The sequence below is a fragment of the Ochlerotatus camptorhynchus genome, unplaced genomic scaffold (assembly GCF_037179485.1).
Source record: "Ochlerotatus camptorhynchus isolate MF236.1 unplaced genomic scaffold, CSIRO-AGI_Acam_v1.1 ptg000378l, whole genome shotgun sequence".
Lineage (NCBI taxonomy): Eukaryota > Metazoa > Arthropoda > Insecta > Diptera > Culicidae > Ochlerotatus > Ochlerotatus camptorhynchus.
In genome coordinates, this window is record NW_027040866.1 from 275,077 (window position 1) to 296,413 (window position 21,337).

A 21,337-nucleotide genomic window follows, 5' to 3' on the forward strand; every position below is an offset into this window, starting at 1 on the left:
ATAAACACTTTTTCGTTTCAACAACTATGCAGCACTACACTTTCAACAACTATGCACTACAGCAACTATGAGCATTGTTGTGATATCACCAAACTTAAATATTAGATTATGTCGGTAGAAACAGACTGCGGTGCTTTAAGTTTATACCTTATATCTCTCATGTGACTACCTGCGTTGTTATATAACTGCTATATAGCAGGTAACTTAACGATTATTTTAGGCATGCCTTAAATAATCGTTAAGTTACCTGCGCTATTATATGTATTCACTTGACAGATGAGGTATAAACATATATATGCATATTGCTTACTAATGGACACACCTAATACATAAAAATAAATGGATGATTATTTTTCTAATTAAATTAATCACAAATACATGAATTGAAATCTTTTCATGAATTAAACATGATTGATTTTGTGATTTTTACTTAGTTTACCTGTTGATTTGGAACAATTTGAGGGTGGTTTTATAGAAGTTGGATAGAGTGTATGCATATATTATAACACAATCCATCACAGGAAAGTGCAAACCATGCTGAGATGGCTGTTCCTCATTAGAACGTTTTGTTCTGAACTCTTATTGGACGATTTGCAGGTAACTTCTCGGTACCCTTTTCAAATGTTAGGCTAGATTTCGCCCAGATTATCGAAAAGTATACCCATAAAGTTTAATCGAATTTTAATAAGGTTGTGCGCGTATTACTATTCGACTTTGAGTGAAACACGCTAAACAAAAAATTAACATGAAAAAGTTGTTGTTCGAACAACTTTTTTTCCTTAAAAGCGCCCACTTTGCGATGTATGAAGAAAAGTTAGGTAATTATATTGCCTTTCATGAGAAAAAATATCAAGCAAATCTGAGGGGTACCATTTTTGGGAAAATGACTTTTAATTTTTAAATATATTTTTTTAGAGTGTAGAAACCGATTTTTTATTTTATTTAAATTTTTTTATAAAATTTCAGATTATTTGCTAAAAGTTCACCATACATCATTTTTTTGTAGGGCTTGTCATTTTTAAGCTATATCGATTTGAAAAAAAAATCGACAAAAAACTTTGACCCTTATCAAATGTTAGGCGAGATAAATTTTGAAAAAAATAAGTACGCAAAGTTGCTTAAAATTGCTAAGTCTCCACACCCACAAAGTTCCATAAGGTTCTGAGAGGGTGCTGCCAACCACTGGATGAGTTGGCGTGAAATCCGTCTATAGCTAAATTATGTCACAAGTGACAAATCTCGACAAAAAGTATACGCCTGTAGGTATACATAAGCTTATTTATTTCCGAGATTTGATGAAATTTTAGCAATATTTGAATTTTTGGCAAGCAAATTAATAAATTCGGTTCGTTTCCCATACGCACTTAGATTTCTTCACCAAGCCCGGCAAAAAAAAATGCCTAGAATCCAACAGCCGAGCTTTCGGCAAACATATCTGTATGAATATGTATGTCTTAGAATTACCTCTATGATAATGCCCTCTCCCGGTGAGAAAGGTGATTAAAACTATTCATGGCATTATTATTTAAGCGTGTAATCAGTTCATAAGTTAAGTAAAATAAAAGGTGTGGTAAACAGTATTAGGTTTCTCATACATTCTTACATGACATTGTACCATAGAGGTAACTCTAATACCACAGGTACCGAAGAAACGTGCTCAAAATTTTGGCTCAGCTCTGGTACTATCTTAGGTCCCAAGCTAATCGATGCGCCCCTCGAAACATAGGAAAATCGACGAACCCCTCATTTTATCTGTCAGACTTGCATAGCGTCGAGTAAAATGGAGTACGCTTAAGGTCCGTTTAGACTATCTGATTTCTTAGTCTGATTTTGACCGTCGCCATAATGAAAAATCTTCTCGATTCTACTTTCGACACACTTTGCTGAACCCCCTCCCCCTGTTTGCTGGTGTTCACACTGCTTGCACATGTCGAAAGAATTGTCAATTTAGATTTCAAAACAAAATTGTATCCGGAATCAAAAGTAAATGCTTCCATAATGAATAACTGCAAAATTGCTCTAGCTTTGGCAAACGTATTTGCTTTTATTATTTTAAATAAAATAAGAAGAAGAAGGTGAATTTTGTGGAGTAGGAAATGGTTGCTCAGAGGGAACACTAGCAGGGATTTAGTTCATCTTGTCCTTTAAGAATTGCGATATTAAGACAAAAAAGGATTTCAAAACTTCGCCAGAATATAAATTCCAACTTTCGATAAACTAGATCTACATGCATGATTCCTTGAGTACTGAAAATTTATGTTAAGATCTCAATTCTGCATTTTCTCTGAAGACCTTTGGTTGTCCCTAAAGTTTTATTTCTATTCTCTGGTAAAATATCTTTGAAGATCAACAAACTTTTCTGAAGATGTACAAAGTTCCAAAGTTCCTGAATCCGTGCAGATTTAAGATCCTTAAATATCAACAATTATCTTTGATGTTCACTAAATGTCTAATAACCTACGAACTTCTCGAAAGATATATAAATTTCTCTGTAGATTATCATGATTCAATTAATATCTGCAAATATCTCTGAACATCTACGCAATTCCCTTAAGTATAAAAAAATTATCTAGAAATTTTTGAGCTTCCTGGAAATTTAAGGAAGTTCTCTGAAGATCTACTTATTTTTTCTGAAGCTGTGCAAATATCCATAAAGATCAGCGAACTGCCCAGAAGTTCTGTAAATTTCACTTAAAATCCAAGAACCCCAATAAAATTCTACAGATTTTTCAGTTAATCTTCTCTAAAACTCTGTACATTTCTTTGTGGATTCTTGGATTTCCATGAAGTTCTGCAGATTTATCTGAAATTCCTTTAAATTCCTTAAAGTGCCACAAATTATCTGAAAATATTTGGATTTCTCTGAAGTTGTTAAAACACTTCTAAAGATTGGCGAACTTTCCAGAAGTTTTGTGAGTTTTGCTGAACTTTTGAATTTATTTTCTATAAATGTATGAACTTCCTAAAGTTCCACAGACTTCTCTTAAGGCCTACGGACTCTTCTGATTATTTTCAGATCTACCTATTTCCAACTTACATGGAGTTCTGCAAAATCTTGGACTTTCGTTCTTCGCTGAGATTTGTTTTTAGAATTGAAATACTTTTCTATAACACTGAATCACTTAATTTCTCTGAAAATCTGCAAAATTTCTTGCAGTTCTACAGATTTCTCTAAATATACTCTCTCCTTAGGTTCTGCAAATATCTTTCAAGATCTGTAAAGTTGACTGAAGCTCTGTAATTTTATTCTCAAAATCTACATTTCTGAGAATACATTTCTCAGTAGATCTACAAACTTGTCTGAAGTTTTGTAAATTCCTCTGTCGGCTCTCGGGCTACCCTGAACATCTGAAAATGTTCCTGCAGATCTTCTAAAGTACCTTAAGTTCTAAAAATGTATCTGAAAATAATTGAGCTTCCTTGAAGTATTAAATGTTTCTCTCAAGATCTTCAAATTTCCCTGAAATCATATAAATATATTTTTTTAAACCGCTGAACTGCCCTGAAGTTTTGCAAATTTCACTGAGGATACATGAACATTTCTGATATTCTAAAAATGCATCAGAAAAGCTGCACTCTTTCTTAAAGATCAAAAAATTTATCTGGGGGAAATGTTGGCTTCGGCAATACCTTAACCTATTATTGTCAGGGGGTAAACAACGTCATTGAGAACTCAATTTTGGCATGTGGATACATTGTGTTTCAGAGCATCTATTGACCAAATTTGAGTGCTCTAGGACTTTGTTTACCCCCCTGACGATAATAGGCTAAGGTATTGCCGAAGCCAATATTTCCCCTGAGAATCTATGACCATTCTTGTGATTTTTCATAAATCTAACTTTTCTGATGTCCAATAATTTTTCAGTAGATCTCCTAACTTCTGTGAAATTCCTTACATTTCACTGTAGATTCTTCTTTTCTGCGAAGTTCTCTGAATATTTAACAAAATTTCCCTTATAGTTTCACAAATTGATCTGAAAATATTAAGGCTTGCTTGCAGTTTTGAAAATTTCTTTGAACATTTTTCTGAATATTTACGATCTCTCTTGTGATTTATTCTGAATTTCTGCAAATTTCTTTTAATTTCTGTAAAATTTTCCGAAGCTTTGTAGTTCTGTTCTCAAGATCTACGAGCTACCTTGAAGCTCAACAAATTTCTAAGTAGATCTCCAAATCTCTCTGAAGCTCTAAAAATTCTTATTAGGCTCTCAGACTTGCTGTCTGGCATGCTTATTCTTATATAATACATACTTCATATTATATAAACACTGTTTTGTTGACGGCCAAACACACTGGAAAATAAAAATCAGTCAAATTATACACATAGAATAGTGAAATCGGTTTACCTTGCTGCTGGATGTCATCAAAACACAGATCGAATTCTTGAGATATTAGAAGAAAAAAAAAATCAATATTTTCATTTCACTTGCAACTATTTTGCTGAATGAGTCTAATGAAAATTAACCACAAACCTATTACGTTCGACAAATCGAACGTCAAGTCTAATCATCATGTCGAAAAAGTGTAAGCATTCGAACATTGCATCCGACAAAATTATCGAGCACTCTACTCAAATCAAACCAACAAATTAGACAGTCTAAACGTACCTTTATAGATTTTTTTTCTTTATTAAAGAGACTTTCAGCCTTGGGCTGATTTGTCTCTGGCTACCTTTATAGATGTACTTGGGACCAATAGGCTAGTTAAGCCAATTTTAAATCGTTAGTTTCCACCGATTGATTATACTATGTTCAGACTATAGTTGATATCACGTAGTATAATATGATATTAAGATAGCCTATATAATGTGATATTAGCTATAGTCTAAACATACTTTTAACTTAAAGGCGAACCAAAAAATAAAGGAAAAGGTAGATTATAGCTGCTGTCCCTCTTTACACACAAGATTGGCAACTGACATGAAGCAATGTGTCTACACGCTAAGAAACGTTAACCTAAATTTGGGAAATCAATTTACACGGCCGATAGATAGTCAATTATTTTCAGAGAAGAAATTTCTAAATGTTGGATGATCTGAGCGCTGAATAGTATTGGCGCTCTGTCTGAGTTATTCTCAGTGGCCGTATACACAGATTTTAGTTCGAGTATGAAATTGAAAGTAATTGTTTACATATGGCAAATAGGCCCTATTCACATGTTGCTTTAGTTACTAGCTTCCTCCATCATACGTTAAATCACTGGACACTGGACTATGGAAAATACGTTTATGTGCAATCGTTGGAAAAAGTAGTGTATGATGTTGTCCGCCATGGTGAGTAATTTATAGTCTAATTTTTCACAATACTGAGTAAAATCAGCTGCTAAGCGCTCAATTTACAGTGTACTAGTCATCTTTCGTGTCACTAGTGGCGCTAGTATCGGGCAAAATCGTGTCTTGTAGTGTTCAGAAAATCATTCCCAAATCTCATTCATTGAGCCTCCCTGCGAGAAAAAAATCGCGTGTGAATGTGGCAAAGAAAATTCACGCTTGAGATTCTCATGCAAATTCACGCACTCACACTCTCAACGTTGAAAAATCATTCCAGCTTTAAACTCATATAAACCAATCAAACGTCAATTCATAGCATGCTTTCGCATGCTGTGTTAGTTTTCCAACCTCTGATGCACAAACACCAAAAATAACAATGAATAACGTTAAAATATAAAGAAATTTAAGTTTGAACTTGAAAACTAATCGGTGGTTTTTTCGTTGTTGAATTTTGCAAGGCGCATAACCCAACAAACATTGGAAGCAGAATAATAGCTTGTTCAGACAAACATATGCTTCTTCAGCTAAAAAATGGCATATTCAGCCTTTAATCAGCTCTAATTGTTTTATGGGAAACTCATGCATCCGATTTCAGTTTTTGAGTTTTTACAAAAACGGCTTGGGGATAATAAAAAGTGGGTCATATTGTTAATTTATAATATGTTAGAGTTAATACATTTGAAATTTGAATTTATACATAGTAACAGTTTCAAACGACATGGATTGTAGTTTTAATTGAATTTGTGAGCACAGAGAGGGAGAGTGTATTATAACGACGATTGCCGATGGTCAACATTTGAATAGGTAGATAAGGGGTCTGCACAATTTGTAAATAATCCAGTAACAAAATACACGTTGAAGAGCACAGTACGGCCGGTTTGGTGTCTCATTTTTTCTTTGGTCCTTCGATGACTGAATCGGTGTGTTTGAACGACAAAGTCCTCCCGTAAAAAGGGACTTGGAAGAATTTTGTGTGGTTAGTGAAGCATTTCTAGAGAGTGCATTTTTCGGTGCTAGTTCACTTGGCTAGTGAAGAAAGACCTTCGAGTACGGCAAGGCGAGTATCGTCATCATTTGGTCCTTCGAACCGGATCGAAGGCAATTCGGACCGAGAAGTGCGCCTCGCGGTGGTGTGTGAAAGTGACCAATCTGACCGAAAACGCGGGTCAAAAGGGGCTGCCATTACATTGGCGAAAAACAAGTGCGATAGTGCGACAAGGTTTCTACCGCGTCGGGTAGACCTCAGTGTGGGAATTAATTAAATTCAATCAGCACTATCCTGCTGTGTGTGCTTTGCGTGGACATAGTACCAAGACGGGTGCTATTCGGCAGCCTTACGGTGAACTGCGTGAAGGTAGGGACTATCGCTGCTAGTGTGTTGATCGCGGGAGAAAAGCAGAACGAACCTTTTTTTTTTTTTTTTTTTTTATTAATTACTTTATTTTTACAGGCTCAATCGAATAAACTTTACAGAGCCGAGGTATCATTTTTGTTATACATTATTGATTTCTTATATTTAAAGTTAAAGGAGCTGGACCGGATACTCGCGGTTGTCTCGAGGTTAGTGGAGAACGATCGATATACGGTACATTTTCGCCGTCGGTACTAAATAAGTGCGTGTATTTTGTGCGGGACAAGAATATTGCGCTTGAGAGTGCACTAAGCCGAGTGTTACTCTGTTGTGTGGAGAAGAAAGGACATTGTGTCTGGCCATTGTGGATCGTGGCCATTGCTTGGAGGAGGTGATTAACCCTTCTACATCATAACGTCGCTGCCATCTTCTACGCTTGCCTGCGTTGCTTGGGAACGCCACTGGACGCCATCGCTCACTGGTGCCATTGGATCAATTTGGCGCAATACCGTTGTGCCTGAAGGAAAGCATCCTGTCCATTGGATTGCTCCCGGTGAGTCCGTTCCAAGTTATTCTGCATGTGGCTAGCAGTAGCTTTTATAACGTAAGAAAGTGGGTAGCCAAGGGCTATTGTGGCTGGTGGTTGACGGTCCGCATATCGAGTGGAAAACCGTTCGCGCCCTCGATTTGCGAAACCGCGTAGAAGTGGGTACGTTCGCGACGGGAAGGAGAGATCGATTTCGATTATCAACGACTCACTTCCGTTCGATTGAAACGTCGCGAAGGGGTTTATACACCGCGTCGGGAAGGAGCAATACGTTTCGATTGTGTGTTACCCTCGTTCGGTACGGTTTCGCGTAGAAACGGTTAGTTCGCGCCGGGAAGGATTTTTCGATTTCGTATATAAACTACTGTTTCCGTTTCGATTTCGTCCGCGATGCCGACGAGAGAGGAGAAAAAGCTGGGCGATCGTTTGGCCCAACGTAAGGGACTCCTTGCGATTCGCAATGCATTGGAGAAGTTTGTTCGCGAGTACGATCACGATCGCGATGCCAGTCAACTGTGTGTACGATTGGACTCGTTGGATCAATTGAACGCAAATTTTTTGGAGTGTCAGGATGCTATTGAACAGTTGGATAAACCGGAATCACTGGATGACCATATCGTCGAACGTGTGGAGTTCGAACAGCAGTACTGCAAGGCAAAGGGCTTTCTACTTACGAAACGCACTGGGGATCAAAATCAGTCGATGAACAATTCTATGCTGGCTCCGCAACATTTCACTCCAAACTTCCACCTCCGTCTACCAAAAATAGATTTGCCGAAGTTCAACGGGGATTTTTCTCGTTGGATTTCATTTCGGGATACATTTACGTCAATGGTCCATGCAAATGGTGATATACCTACAGTTGCCAAATTGCAGTATCTTCTCCAATCTCTCGAAGGGGATGCCAAGAAACCCTTCGAATCAGTTGACATCGAAGCCGACAACTACGCTACAACATGGGACGCTCTGATCAAGAGGTACGACAACCGGCGATACCTCAAAAGGCAACTCTTTCGGGCATTGTACGACTTACCAGCAGTTAAGCAGGAGTGTGCGAAACGCATTCACGGTTTGGTCGACGATTATCAACGTCATGTTCGCGCCCTCGCCAAACTGGGTGAACCCGTGAATCATTGGGACACGCCGCTCATCAATTTACTTTCGTACAAACTGGATCAAGGAACGCTACGAGCCTGGGAAGAGAAGGCAAGTCAACGGGACGACGTGACATACGAGGAACTGTTCGATTTTCTCTATCAACGAGTTCGGATTCTCAATTCCGTCGGGCCTGATTCACAACCATTCGCCTCAATGAAGGTGGCCGGCATCCATAATAAAGGATTCAAGTCAAAGGTATCAGCTAATGCAGCAACAGCTTCGTCTCCACAGTATTCATGTCCACTGTCGTGTTCAGACAGTCATTCGATTCGAAACTGTCCTGTGTTTCTTGGGAAGGATGTCAGCCAGCGACGCATGCTGGTTTCCCAGAAACGATTATGTTGGAACTGCTTAAGCTTCGGTCACCAATCCAAGAAGTGTGGTTCCAAATTCACTTGTCGAACTTGTCACGACAAACATCATTCTCTCCTGCACGATCCTGCTCCAATGAAAGTATCATCGACACCTGCCATTCTATCAAGTTCAGTTGAGTCTCGAAGTTTTACCGTGTCACCGAATCTTGCTGTACCATCAGCTTCCCCGGTTCAACAATCGCTTCCTTCCACGTCACCAATCGTGGAACCTTCTGGCTCCCGCCAAGTCAGCATGGCAGTCCAAACTGCATGCACCATGACATTGCTGGAAACGGTTGTTCTTAACATTATCGACGATTACGGTAAAACGCACAAGGCCCGAGCTCTCCTCGATTCAGCATCGATGTCGAATTTCATTTCGAAACCGCTAGCTAAGAACCTCTACAGTCGCCGATCAACAGTCAACGTGTCCGTCGCAGGCATTGGATCATCCACACAGAAGGTCAGTACTGCCATTACCGCAACCATCGAGTCGGGAGATCGAACGATCTCGATGAAATTGCAGTTTTTGGTATTGAAGCAGCCATCATCGGAGCTGCCAACAACGCCGATTGACATTTCGGCATGGAAAATTCCGGATGTAAGGCTAGCAGATCCTCAGTTCAGTATTCCCGGAAGTGTCGACCTCGTCATCGGCAGTGAAACTTATTGGGAACTCCACACGGGTAGGAAGATTTCTCTAGGTGAAGGTCTTCCGTGGGTAGTCGAAACCCCATTTGGTTGGGCGGTTACTGGTCCCGCAGCTCGCACGGCTACCTGCATTCCAAGATTCTGCTATCTCTCCACCGTAGATGAACGGCTGGAATCCACTCTACAAAGGTTTTGGGAAATGGAAACAATTCCATCGGAGCCGGTCCAGTCTACCGAAGAAAGTCGTTGTGAGGAGCTGTACGCTGCAACGACTACGCGCGATTCATCAGGAAGGTACGTTGTGCGTCTCCCACGGATTGAAGATCCCGAAATCATGCTCGGAGAATCGAGATCAATAGCAGATCGACGCTTTCTGAGCTTGGAACGTCGACTCGAGCGAGATCCTCCGACCAAGGACTCGTATCATAGGTTCATGGAGGAGTATCTGCAACTTGGACACATGAAGAAGGTGGAAGAGCCTGCAGATGACCACATTCAACACTGCTATATTCCACATCACGTCGTCTTCAAGGAATCCAGTACGACCACGAAAGTCAGGGTTGTCTTCGACGCGTCATGCAAGACTTCATCGGGCTATTCCTTGAACGATACTCTGCTTGTTGGACCTGTTGTTCAGCAAGATCTCTACTCGATCTATTTGAGATTCCGGACAAGAGTTGTCACCATCGTAGCAGATGTCGAGAAGATGTATCGACAAGTGCTGCATCATCTGATCGACCTAGTATTCCTCCGCATACGATATCGTAGAAGTCCTACCGATCCAATCGCCACATACGAACTACAAACTGTCACCTACGGAACAGCAAGCGCTCCTTATTTGGCAACGAAGACACTTCAGCAGATCGCGAAGGATCATGAGCATTTGTATCCCGCTGCAGTCAACTCGGTTGTTGAAGATTTCTACGTCGACGATCTTTTGTCTGGAGCATCGGATGTGGAAGCTGCGATTATTCTCCGCCGAGAAATCACTGCCATGCTTAGTTCCGCTGGGTTCATGCTGAAGAAGTGGGCGTCGAATGCCCATGAAGTGCTAGAGGATGTTCCACCAGAGGATCTTGCAATTCAGCCTATCCATGATCTACAGGATGAGCAGACAATCTCCACACTTGGTCTACTTTGGGAGCCAACCGCCGATATGCTACGGTTCAAGGTTGAATTACCTCTTCCTGCTGCCATCCTTACAAAGCGGAAAGTGATGTCGTATATAGCTCAAATATTCGACCCACTGGGATTATTGGGTCCAACGACAACCAAGGCAAAGCTCTTCATGCAACATTTGTGGACGTTGAAGCGCAATGGTGTTTCCTGTGAATGGGATTCTCCACTACCAGAGAAACTTCAAGCCGATTGGAAGCAGTTTCACTCCACCCTCCACATTCTTGCTGATATCCGTATTCCTCGATTGGTGTTGGCTTCCGGAGTCAACAATATCCAGCTGCATTTCTTCGCCGATGCATCCTCCATTGCATACGGTACGTGCTGCTACGTTCGCACGGAATCAATGGTAGGAGTATTTGTACACCTTTTGACATCTAAGTCTAAGGTCGCCCCGTTGTCTACACATAATTCCATCGCTAGACTTGAGCTCTGTGCCGCTCATCTAGCTACTCAACTTTACAAGAAAGTAGAAGCGACCTTGAAGGTTTCAGCAACGGCATTCTTTTGGTCGGATTCCAGTACCGTGCTTCAGTGGTTGCGTGCATCTCCAAATCGCTGGAAGACATTCGTCGCCAATCGCGTGTCTAAGATCCAGACCACCACGGATATCAATCACTGGAGACACATCGCAGGCTTAGAGAATCCTGCGGACGATATTTCCCGTGGCCTAAATCCAACGGATATTCTGCACCGTTATCGGTGGTGGCATGGCCCACCATGGTTGTCGCAAACTCGCGATCTCTGGCCCAGGACCATCATCGATCAGGAGTACTCCCCCGCAGCGTCCGAAGAAGGGCGCAAAATTCCGATTGTTGCAATGACTGCTGCACAAGCAACTCTCTGTGAGGATTTGTTCGCACGGTACTCCAGCTACAGCAAACTACGCCGAGTCTTGGCATTCTGCGAACGCTACCTACAGTGCCTGAAAGATCGTTCTCTCCTGCGCAAATCCGATCCCAGTTTCGCTGAACTAGTAGTACTTCAAGGAGATAAAGCCGCATCCGTTTCACGAGTTACCACCACCGAGCTTCAACACGCCGAACAGCTACTGTGCCGTTTATCACAACGCAAAGCTTTCGCTAAGGAGCTCTCCGATCTTGCAAATGGCGAACGCGTCATTAAGTCATCTTCACTCAAATGGCTGAACCCGTTCGTAGACCAAAACGGTATCATCCGCGTCGGTGGTCGTATCCGTAACGCCGCGTTGTCCGACGCAATCAAACACCCGATCGTTCTGTCCGCTAAACATCCGCTGTCTGCTCTGTTGGCTAGCAGTTACCACCAAAAGCTACTGCATGCAGGTCCACAACTCCTGCTAGCCACTCTCCGCCAGAAGTTTTGGATTCTGGGCGGCAGAAACCTCATAAAATCCGTCTTCCACCAATGCCACACTTGTTTTAGAAGCAAGCCAACTCTAGTCCAGCAGAGCACAGCCGATCTGCCGGTATCGCGAGTTTCGCCGACGTGTCCGTTTTCCGTGTGCGGTATCGACTACTGTGGACCGTTCTACATCAAGTCAGTAGTTCGAAAGCGTGGTCCTACAAAAATCTACGTGGCCATATTCGTTTGCTTCTCAACCAAAGCTGTTCACATCGAGTTAGTGAGCGATTTGTCAACTCCTGCTTTCCTAGCTGCACTACGTCGTCTAGTCGCCCGCCGAGGAAAAGTCGTCGAGCTCCATTCTGACAATGCTACTGCCTTCAAAGGTGCTTCGCATGCCTTGAATAGGATTTACCGAATGCTAAAGATTGAAGCTGCTGACCGTGCGCAAATCTTCGATTGGTGCTCCGAAAATGAAATCGTCTGGAAGTTTATTCCACCCCGAGCTCCACACTTTGGAGGCCTCTGGGAAGCCGCTGTCAAATCTGCGAAAACGCATCTGCTGAAGACCGTTGGTAACGTCAACTTAGCCTACGAGGACCTGTTGACATTGTTAGCACAAGTCGAGATGTGCCTCAACTCTCGTCCGCTTACGCCGATACCCGAGGACCCATCTGACCTAAAGTCCTAACGCCAGGAGACTTCCTTGTTGGAAGCAGCCTACAAGCGGTTCCTGAACCGAACTGGAAGGATACTGCTGATAATCGCTTGGACCATTGGGAATTGACCCAGAAACGGCTGCAGGTGATCTGGTCGCGCTGGTACCCGGAGTATCTACAACAGCTACAATCTCGTGCAACTAAGGGTTGCAATCCGCCAGTCATCATCGAAGTTGGTGCCATTGTCATAATAAAGGAAGACAATGTTCCACCAACAAATTGGCCGTTGGGGAAAATTATCAAGCTTCATCCTGTAAAAGATGGTGTTGTACGAGTGGTGACTCTTCGAACAGCATCAGCTAAAGAAGTCATGCGCCCCGTAGCACGAATCGCGTTACTTCCGTCGATGAAATCATCATCAACCTTGTGACCAGGTAGAGCAACCCATTCCGGGAAAATTTGCTCGATGCGCACCTGCACATTGCACAGGTAATTGTAGGTCCAATAAATTACACTTGCCTCGTAAGATCTACCTGTTCCTTCTCTTGTTCCCGGTCTCCGTCGAGGAATAATCATCCCACATCTACCACTGGATCAACCCGTGAACCCGTGGTTAAGTGTGCAAATGGAGAATCATGCGCAGCCGGAATTCTTGCAGTGAAGGGGAAAAGGGATGGTTTTTTTTGTAAATAAGTAGATTAAAGATCAGTTGAAATATTCCATATTTTCCATATTTCAAGGTGGCCGGAATGTTAGAGTTAATACATTAGAAATTTGAATTTATACATAGTAACAGTTTCAAATGACATGGATTGTAGTTTTAATTGAATTTGTGAGCACAGAGAGGGAGAGTGTATTATAACGACGATTGCCGATGGTCAACATTTGGATAGGTAGATAAGGGGTCTGCACAATTTGTAAATAATCCAGTAACAATATACACGTTGAAGAGCACAGTACGGCCGGTTTGGTGTCTCATTTTTTCTTTGGTCCTTCGATGACTGAATCGGTGTGTTTGAACGACAAAGTCCTCCCGTAAAAAGGGACTTGGAAGAATTTTGTGTGGTTAGTGAAGCATTTCTAGAGAGTGCATTTTTCGGTGCTAGTTCACTTGGCTAGTGAAGAAAGACCTTCGAGTACGGCAAGGCGAGTATCGTCATCATAATATGTGCAGCAACTTAGCCTTACATTTCATAGTTTCTCAAATGTTATTTTTTTTTTTCCTAGTTCAAGTGTCAGTTAATGTAATAAATTTAAAATGATTTACAAAGTGGTTCATTGATCAAAAAACCATAACGTCATCGGATTTATCAAGTCGCTTTTTCCAAGCACCGTAGTTGTTGATAGGATTTTTCGATAAAAAACACAATTAACAATACCACTCCTTTACACATGCAATTTTTTGGTAGTTCTGTTAGTTTGACATCGAACCGATAACAATAACAATAACCGATCATGGTAGCTAAGACCATACTGATTATATATTTCACTTCCATCATAGAACAAAACAATTTCTGCTACCGACAAATATAGTTTTTGATGAACTTTCGTATTTTTTTCGAATTTAGGAAATTTCGTGACCACAGCCAAATTTTGCGTAATTCGCGGCTTCCACGAAATCAAAAATATCCACTGTCCCTACTGACCCATTTCATCGTAGGGCTCATAAAATCAAGTGCAAACGGAGTTCTAGAAAGGAGGAGATAATGGTCCACGGAAATTAAAAGCTTTTATTTCATTTCAAATTAGCGGTGAACGTGGTGGTGGGGGTTGGTGGATAAATGGCCGGAACAATTCCATCAACCGCACTGCCTGGCTTTACCAATGTCACCTTCCCCATGGTGTAGAACCTTGCAAAATTCTGAACAAGGGGTGACATTTTGAGGGGTTGGCACATCCATTTAGCTCTGGCGGTGGAATGCGCTGCACACCAAATTGAGCGAGAAAAGCTAATGAAAAAGGGATGAGACTCTTAGTGATTTTTTTTCGTGATGAAGCCGCATTTTTTTGTGTTAAATGAGTTCTTACATAATTAATGGGAGAGATAGGAATGCCATCTCAGCTTGGGTGCGGTCGGTGGTAAAAGAAAGGGATTTATTTCCGATTGAAAAGTTATAATCTCTCGCAACGTAGTAATGGGAATGATTCATGCGTTTCGATCGTTAGTAAGACGGAAGTTAAATGGCTTGTAGCACTGTATATTATGTAGCCGGAAATGGGCCGCAATGTTGGTTAATGGTGACGAATGTTAAAATGAAGGAAAAAAGAACGGAACTTTTAACCTGTCGATCTCGATGTCAACGGTTTCTCAAGCGGAAACACTCAAGATAATGGTTTCCTTTCGAAGCAAAGAATGAAAACGCTACAAATTAATGCGACCTAGATGCGAACACGCGATTTATTCTTCCAACTGGAAGAAGGATCTCGCGGATCTGTGAAAATGGAAGTAAAGACGAAACGGTTTGGTACACTTTCATGCTTTCCGCAATGGTTTTACCTAGGTGCAACTGTCATCAATAATGAATAACTGTCAGCAAGGATTTCAATGCCGTTGAGATGATCTGTAAACTAGTGCAGCAGGCATGTTTGCATGAGCGATTTACAATGTATGATATGGTGAATATGATTGCGCATAAATGCATTTATGCATACATTCTCCTTGACTTTGATGGAAATTCCTGTATCGTGTTCACTGCAATAATGATGCAATTCTTAATCGTACAAAGAGATTTGTTGATTTCCAACGGTTTGGAATACTAGTGCAAAGATTAATAATTCATATAAAGTAATTTTGATCGAAAACTTTGAATTGAAAACAAAAACCTACAGCTCCGAAAAGAAACTGTTTAACTCATATGTATTCCCCCTTTTATGATGTACTGACTGTGAAGGCATATCGGTGACAGGCAAGTGTCCTGGATTTATCTTGAGAGAATACTTGGTACAAGTCTAGTCTAGTCTACACACAACCAGTACTTGAAAGAATCATGGAAAATTAATTAATATATACCTATTATTTTTCTTGTCATTATTATTGAACAGTTCGCAATAAGACTCCTGTGCTAAAATAGTCCCTCGTATTTTTTTACGCTCATACTAGAACAAAAAATAATTCAATAATTTTCAAAGTTCAAAGTTCTTCAGGCCGGGGATCTGGTTTCCGCTTTAATGTACGTCTCGTCGTCCATTACGATGAATTTCAGCTGCACCAACCACTCGCGGTTTAGCTTCCTGGCGCGGGTATTGGCCACTGTATTCTGTTTATCGGTTCGGTTAGGCGTCTTCCTTACCTTGAAGACATGAAGTCCGGCCCGCTTCATTGTCTGCTGGACGAACCAGACGGAAGAATTGATCTTCTTGGCCACGTCCGGAATCGAAAGGTTCGGATTGCGCTTGAAGTAATCCCTCACTTTCCTTGCGTTTACGGGGTCAGTCGTCTTCGTTTTTCTTCCACTGCCAGCTTGCCGCTGAGTCTTCTGGGTCTCCTTGAACGATATTACCACACGGGACATTGTCGGTAACAAACGGTTTCGCGATCCACCTTTGGGACTGGTGTGGATTTTCCACGACCGCTTCCATAATTTTTTGTCGAAACACTTCTTGCTTGAAAGCCATCTCGATAACCACTTGAAGGATTGTGACGAGATTTAGCATGTAAACATTACAGTTTAAACTAGTTTTGGTAAAAAATTTCCCATGCAATAAAAAGTTACACAAAATAAAGTTTTGTTTTTTTTTTTAGTACAATCTTTAGTATGTCGATATGATACACTGTTGTAAAATCTAGCATTTATTTTCATAAAATTGATTTTTTATTTTTTTTTTTATTTTTTTTGGGCTGAGCGAAACAGAACAGTTTTAGCCCAAGAGCTTACTTTGCTGCAAAATATGCAATAGACCTGTGCACGGGTGAACTTTAGTTCAACTACTGAAAAAAAAAATTGACACAACAGCGGGGCCCTTTTTACTAAAAATGAACACATGACTAATGCTCGCGTAACATTTGAAAAGGGCCTATCAACTTTTGTAAATAATTTGCTAGGTCCTTTTCACGAGAACCAAAGTACGCCCACGCAAACCAAGAGCATTATCGGGAAGGGGAGAATTTCCTCTGCTCGATGGTGCTGTTAGTTTGCGTGAGCGTATTCTGTTCGCGCGAAAAAGGCTTAACAAGTTTTGTGTACCTAAGTTGATAGACCCGTTTCAAATGTTACGTGAGTATTATTCATGTGTTCATTTTTAGTAAACAGGGCCCCGCTGTTGTTTCACTTTTTGTCGAGTGAGTGAACTCAAATCCATCCGTGCACTCGTCTATAACGCACAAAAGTGATATTAAACAAACACTAAGTAGGCCAGGCCTGCTGTGCAGCGTTTTTTGACGTAGAACTACGTCGACTATACTGGGGTGCAAATCAGAAAATATGTGTGGTGAAATAGTGTTAGGTTTTGAACGCTTGTGACTTCCCAACAAGCAATCGCCTATTGAAGAAACGACTTCTTGACGATTTTATTCAACTGCATGTTTAATAATACTTGAACCATTTTTAATAATAACTTCTGTGCAGGCTTTGTTCACACAAATCTGGAGAATTTATTCAACCACAACATGGTATTGGTTAAGGTATGTCGAGAAGCTTTCATTCGACATCCATGAGTTTTAACCGAGCTTATTCGATCAAATGTTTTATTAACCAGCGTTTATTAGACATCTTTGTTCCTGAATCAGCTATGCTATATACGCTTGATTATCATGTGAAGTAACGTTTAAATTAGACACTATTATACATTTATTAAACGATTGTTCAACTTCAGGAAAATTAACCCAAAAATAAAGAAAGGTAGAGAGACACAGACAGAGTTGTCTTTTTCTTTCGATGATTGTTTTCGTTATTTCTGACGAAACACGTACCACATAATAGATAGATACTAGAAAACTTATTACATACATAAACATGTCCATTGCATGGGTTTCGAACCATGTACCTTCCGATCACCAGCCGCTTGCCTTTCCCTCTGAGCTATCCTAGAATACATCATATGGGCTGCTCAATATACAATAAAAGCTTAAACTTGAAACTGAATACCTATCAGCACTCCCGATCGTCCCAAGGCCGTGGGACAGCCAATTTTATCGCATAGGTCTCCGCCGAAAAAACGCCAGATTGCAATGTAGCGTTTTTTCGGAGGAGACCTATGCGATAAAGTTGGCTGTCAACGGGCGAGTACAATAATTGACGTGATCATTCTGTCCGATTCGGCTAGCTGTCTTTCAGCAATAGAGAGTGGCAAATCGCAGGAAGAAATTGAGTGTCTGCTTCGAAACCGTCCAATTCACTTGTGTTGGGTTTCCGGCCACGCCAGCATCCGTGGCAACCAAGAAGCGGACCGACTCGCCGGAGAAGCACGATATAATCCACCAATCAATATCGGTATTCCAGGAAAAGATGCCATTAAGGCAATGAACCAAGTTGTCCGTCAACAAGTGGGAGGCACGATGGGCGCAACTTACAGAAGTCAAGCTGAAGGAGATAAAACGTGATAAGAAAAAATGGATCGATCAGAAAAGTTCTGCCGACCATCGAGTACTCACTCGTTTGCGCAGGCTGACACACGAATTTTTATCAAAGAAATCATCGCCACCAACATGCGAATGCTGTGGAACGGTTATGGATGTCCGGCACGTAATTCTACACTGCAGGAAATTTGAAGCAGTCACGATGAAACATGAGATCGATCTAACTAGTCTTTATACGGCACTATGCAACGATGATGGACTGAAGTTCCTGTAAAAAGCTAATATCTATCAAACATTGTGAAAACGAGGAAAAGAGAGAAGCGGATTCAGAGGACGTTAATGGATGATGGAGAAGAAACATACAAAGTGGGAGCAGAAGAAGACATAAATGGAGAAAAAGATGAAGAAAGCGGGGCAGAAGATCAAGCGAAGAACGAAGGAAAATCAAGAAGACGAAGGAGAAGAATTGCCGCTGCCTAAGGGCAACAATGGAAGCTGATGAAGATGACAGAAGATGATGCGAAGAAAGCAAAAGAAGATGGAGAAGAAGATGGTTATGCAGAGGATGAAGTAGTGTATATATATAAGTATACACAGCTAAAAAAATGTAGTGTAAATTTCCGTTACTATGATGCACATAAATGGAGCGTCATATATCATTCAAGTTTAGATTAAAGAACGTATAAATTTATGAGACATGTCATGCTATATTTCATATATTGTATGCAACTGTCCACTTTTGTTTGCAACATTTCTTGCAAGCTGCTAGTTTACGTGAAAAAGAAGTTTACATGTATGAATGTTTGCATGCATGGATGTTTACATCGCCAGTAAAATTCAGAATTTTTTGGTGTGTATATATAAGTATATATATTTATATTTAAAAAAAATTACTCTCGGGTGTCACCCTTCTAAGAGACTGTTACACTGCCAAAAGTGTTAATTTTAATGCTGAAGGCACCGGGTTGAGGGCAGGTGTAAAGTTCCAGTCGACACATAAAAGCCACTAAGAACGTTCAATTTGCCTGCCAAATATCGGAAACCGATCAACCATTAAAAAAAATTTCATTTCCCGTCTAAATTCTGATCAACATCCAATCAACCTCAACCGTGCCTCTTACAGAAAATGCTAGAAAAATTGGGATTTATGACTTACATCCGCTGAAAAGTTTCCTTTTTATTTTCCTTTCGTTCCTCATCATCCTTCGGCATTTTAAATATCAGACTGCGGCGAGGCTGGTTGGCAGAAGCTATAAAAACGACTTCCTCAAGAATTATTTCATTTTCATCGAACCTCTAATAGGATGGAATTCAGCTGCGGATAAGCTGTTTTTTTTTGTTCAACTTATGCATTATAGGTCGCCATCGTCATCATATTTCGCGGATATTGTTCAATATCCCTCCTTCGCCATCAAAGCACCCCGACCACTCGGTCGAGGAGGAGTTGATCCAAAATGCCGCCCAGTACAGTGTTTTGAAACCAGAACCAGAGGCGTTTCGCTGAAGTGGTAAGAAAATTCAATCAATTTCACATTTTTGGTTAGCAGTAGCTTCCAAGCAATAGGCAGAAGATGGAGTAAATAATAAAAAAAGCTTGGTTCGCAGTAGGGTAAATACAAGCTCTCATGGTAGTAAACGGGATGGCCTCGAGGAAAGCATCGTCTGCACTGTACCACGGTCCTACAGAGTTGTAACGATAACGAGGCGTTGTTGTGTGAAATCGATATTATTTATACACAGACTAGAAGTTGTTAGAAGGTGAACTGAGCCAGAACGTGGTTGACACCCATGGCGTCCATTGTGGTGGATAACAACCAATACAGAGGACAATTTTATGATTTATAAAATTGTAAATTGTCGGTTACCGCCCGTCCACGATTGGTATTGAGTTGTTTGTGAGCATTTTTGAGCTACATAGCATGCAGTAAAACGTGTCAACAGCAGTTGCCTGCCAACATTGCTACTGGAGCTATCTTGCTGGGTGAGAATTTTTTTCCTTGGTTTGTTTCCCGTCGATCTTGTTTTCCATGCTGAGCATTCCGAGTCGGTAGCATTTGATGCCAATGAGGCAGCTCCCACACCTTTACCCTACCTATCGACCCATCATGAACCGGGGACCAACGGCTTTGCTACCCTTCCGAAGGAAGACTTGATCAGAGATTTTGTGCCTCAGAACATCCCGGCGGCGCTTACTTAGATTGAACCCAGGCCTGCTGGGTTGAGAGATAATCGCGCTCACCAGCGGCGCCGCTAAGAGAAATTTGATGTTTGGTTTTTTTTGGTTGCGTTGTGGTGCGTTGCGTTGCGTTGCGTTACGTTGCGTTACGTTTGTAACGGAGTAATTCGTAGATTGCATACTTACAACTTTCATGTATCTACTTTATCGTTTTTATTCTGTTTGCTTAAAGAAAACTATTTGTGAGTGGATAGCTCTCCAATAAAAATTCAGAACAGGAAAACCATGACAATCACTATTGCCGGCCACGGCCATCTTCTCCGTTACGGGGAAAGGAAGGATATTTGTGATGTAACACCAACTTTACAGGAGGCCAGCGATTCACCGACGCTCCCATAGATGCTACGGAGTTGGGTAGTTGGGTAGGAGATGGGTCAGGATTCGCTTAAGCAGGCGATGCGACCATAGTATTTGTTTTGTTTTTGGAGGAGCTTGGGAGAAAATCCACGATCTTCTACTCAGTAAGCAAAAGCGGCAGCCATCAAGCTAGCCGAGCTCCTCAATTAAACTTTTTGGTCCTTATTTGGTAAAGTTTTTACAAATACTGTTTGAAGTATAATGTAAACAAATAAAAAGGAAGAGTCTCACCCGAATAGTCTGCAGGGAAACCGCTACTCCGGCTCGGAACTGGAAATGTGGATTCTCGGTGTGACGCTGTACATTAGACTGATGCAAAATTTGACTTTTTCGCTCCACAGTGCTTAAATGGTTTCCAATCGGGTCCTGATTAGCCTCCCAAAGTTACAACTCATTTGGTTTGAAACAGGCTTCGCACAAGTCATTTTAAGTTAACATGTAAATTACTATGGGAAATCTCAATTTTTTGTTCATTGCCTGCTAGTCCTTTTCCATGTTGAGCTGTGAAACAGTTCTATTGCCATTTTTATAGAAAATTTTCTCAGCTACAACTTTGCTCAAGATCGTTTCTATGTAAAACGAGACAGGAAAAAGCTATTAATTATTTAAGAGATTGGTAAACTTATGACATGATCAAGCAGCTGCTCTGTAGGCAACACTGTATTTTGCAGTGTGACATAGTAGCCATGATTTTTGTGTCCTATTCAACGCCCCAGAAACACCAATGTTGCCTGCTGAGCAG

General features: G+C 41.1%; 2 protein-coding genes across 2 annotated transcripts in view; one reads left to right on the forward strand and one right to left on the reverse strand.

The window, feature by feature from the left end:
• Window positions 1-21,337, reverse strand: part of LOC135710314 (general odorant-binding protein 56a-like) — a 409,005-nt gene that overhangs the window by 260,941 nt on the left and 126,727 nt on the right. The gene's annotated exons all lie outside the window — the stretch shown is intronic.
• On the forward strand, window positions 7,558-12,519 carry LOC135710304 (uncharacterized). The gene has a single exon (XM_065232825.1). It carries the CDS (start codon window positions 7,558-7,560, stop codon window positions 12,517-12,519), a length of 4,962 nt encoding a protein of 1,653 aa, XP_065088897.1.

Bases quoted from the DNA above. Each gene is read 5' to 3' on its own strand.
- LOC135710304 (XM_065232825.1), top strand. From the start codon at position 7,558: ATGCCGACGAGAGAGGAGAAAAAGCTGGGCGATCGTTTGGCCCAACGT.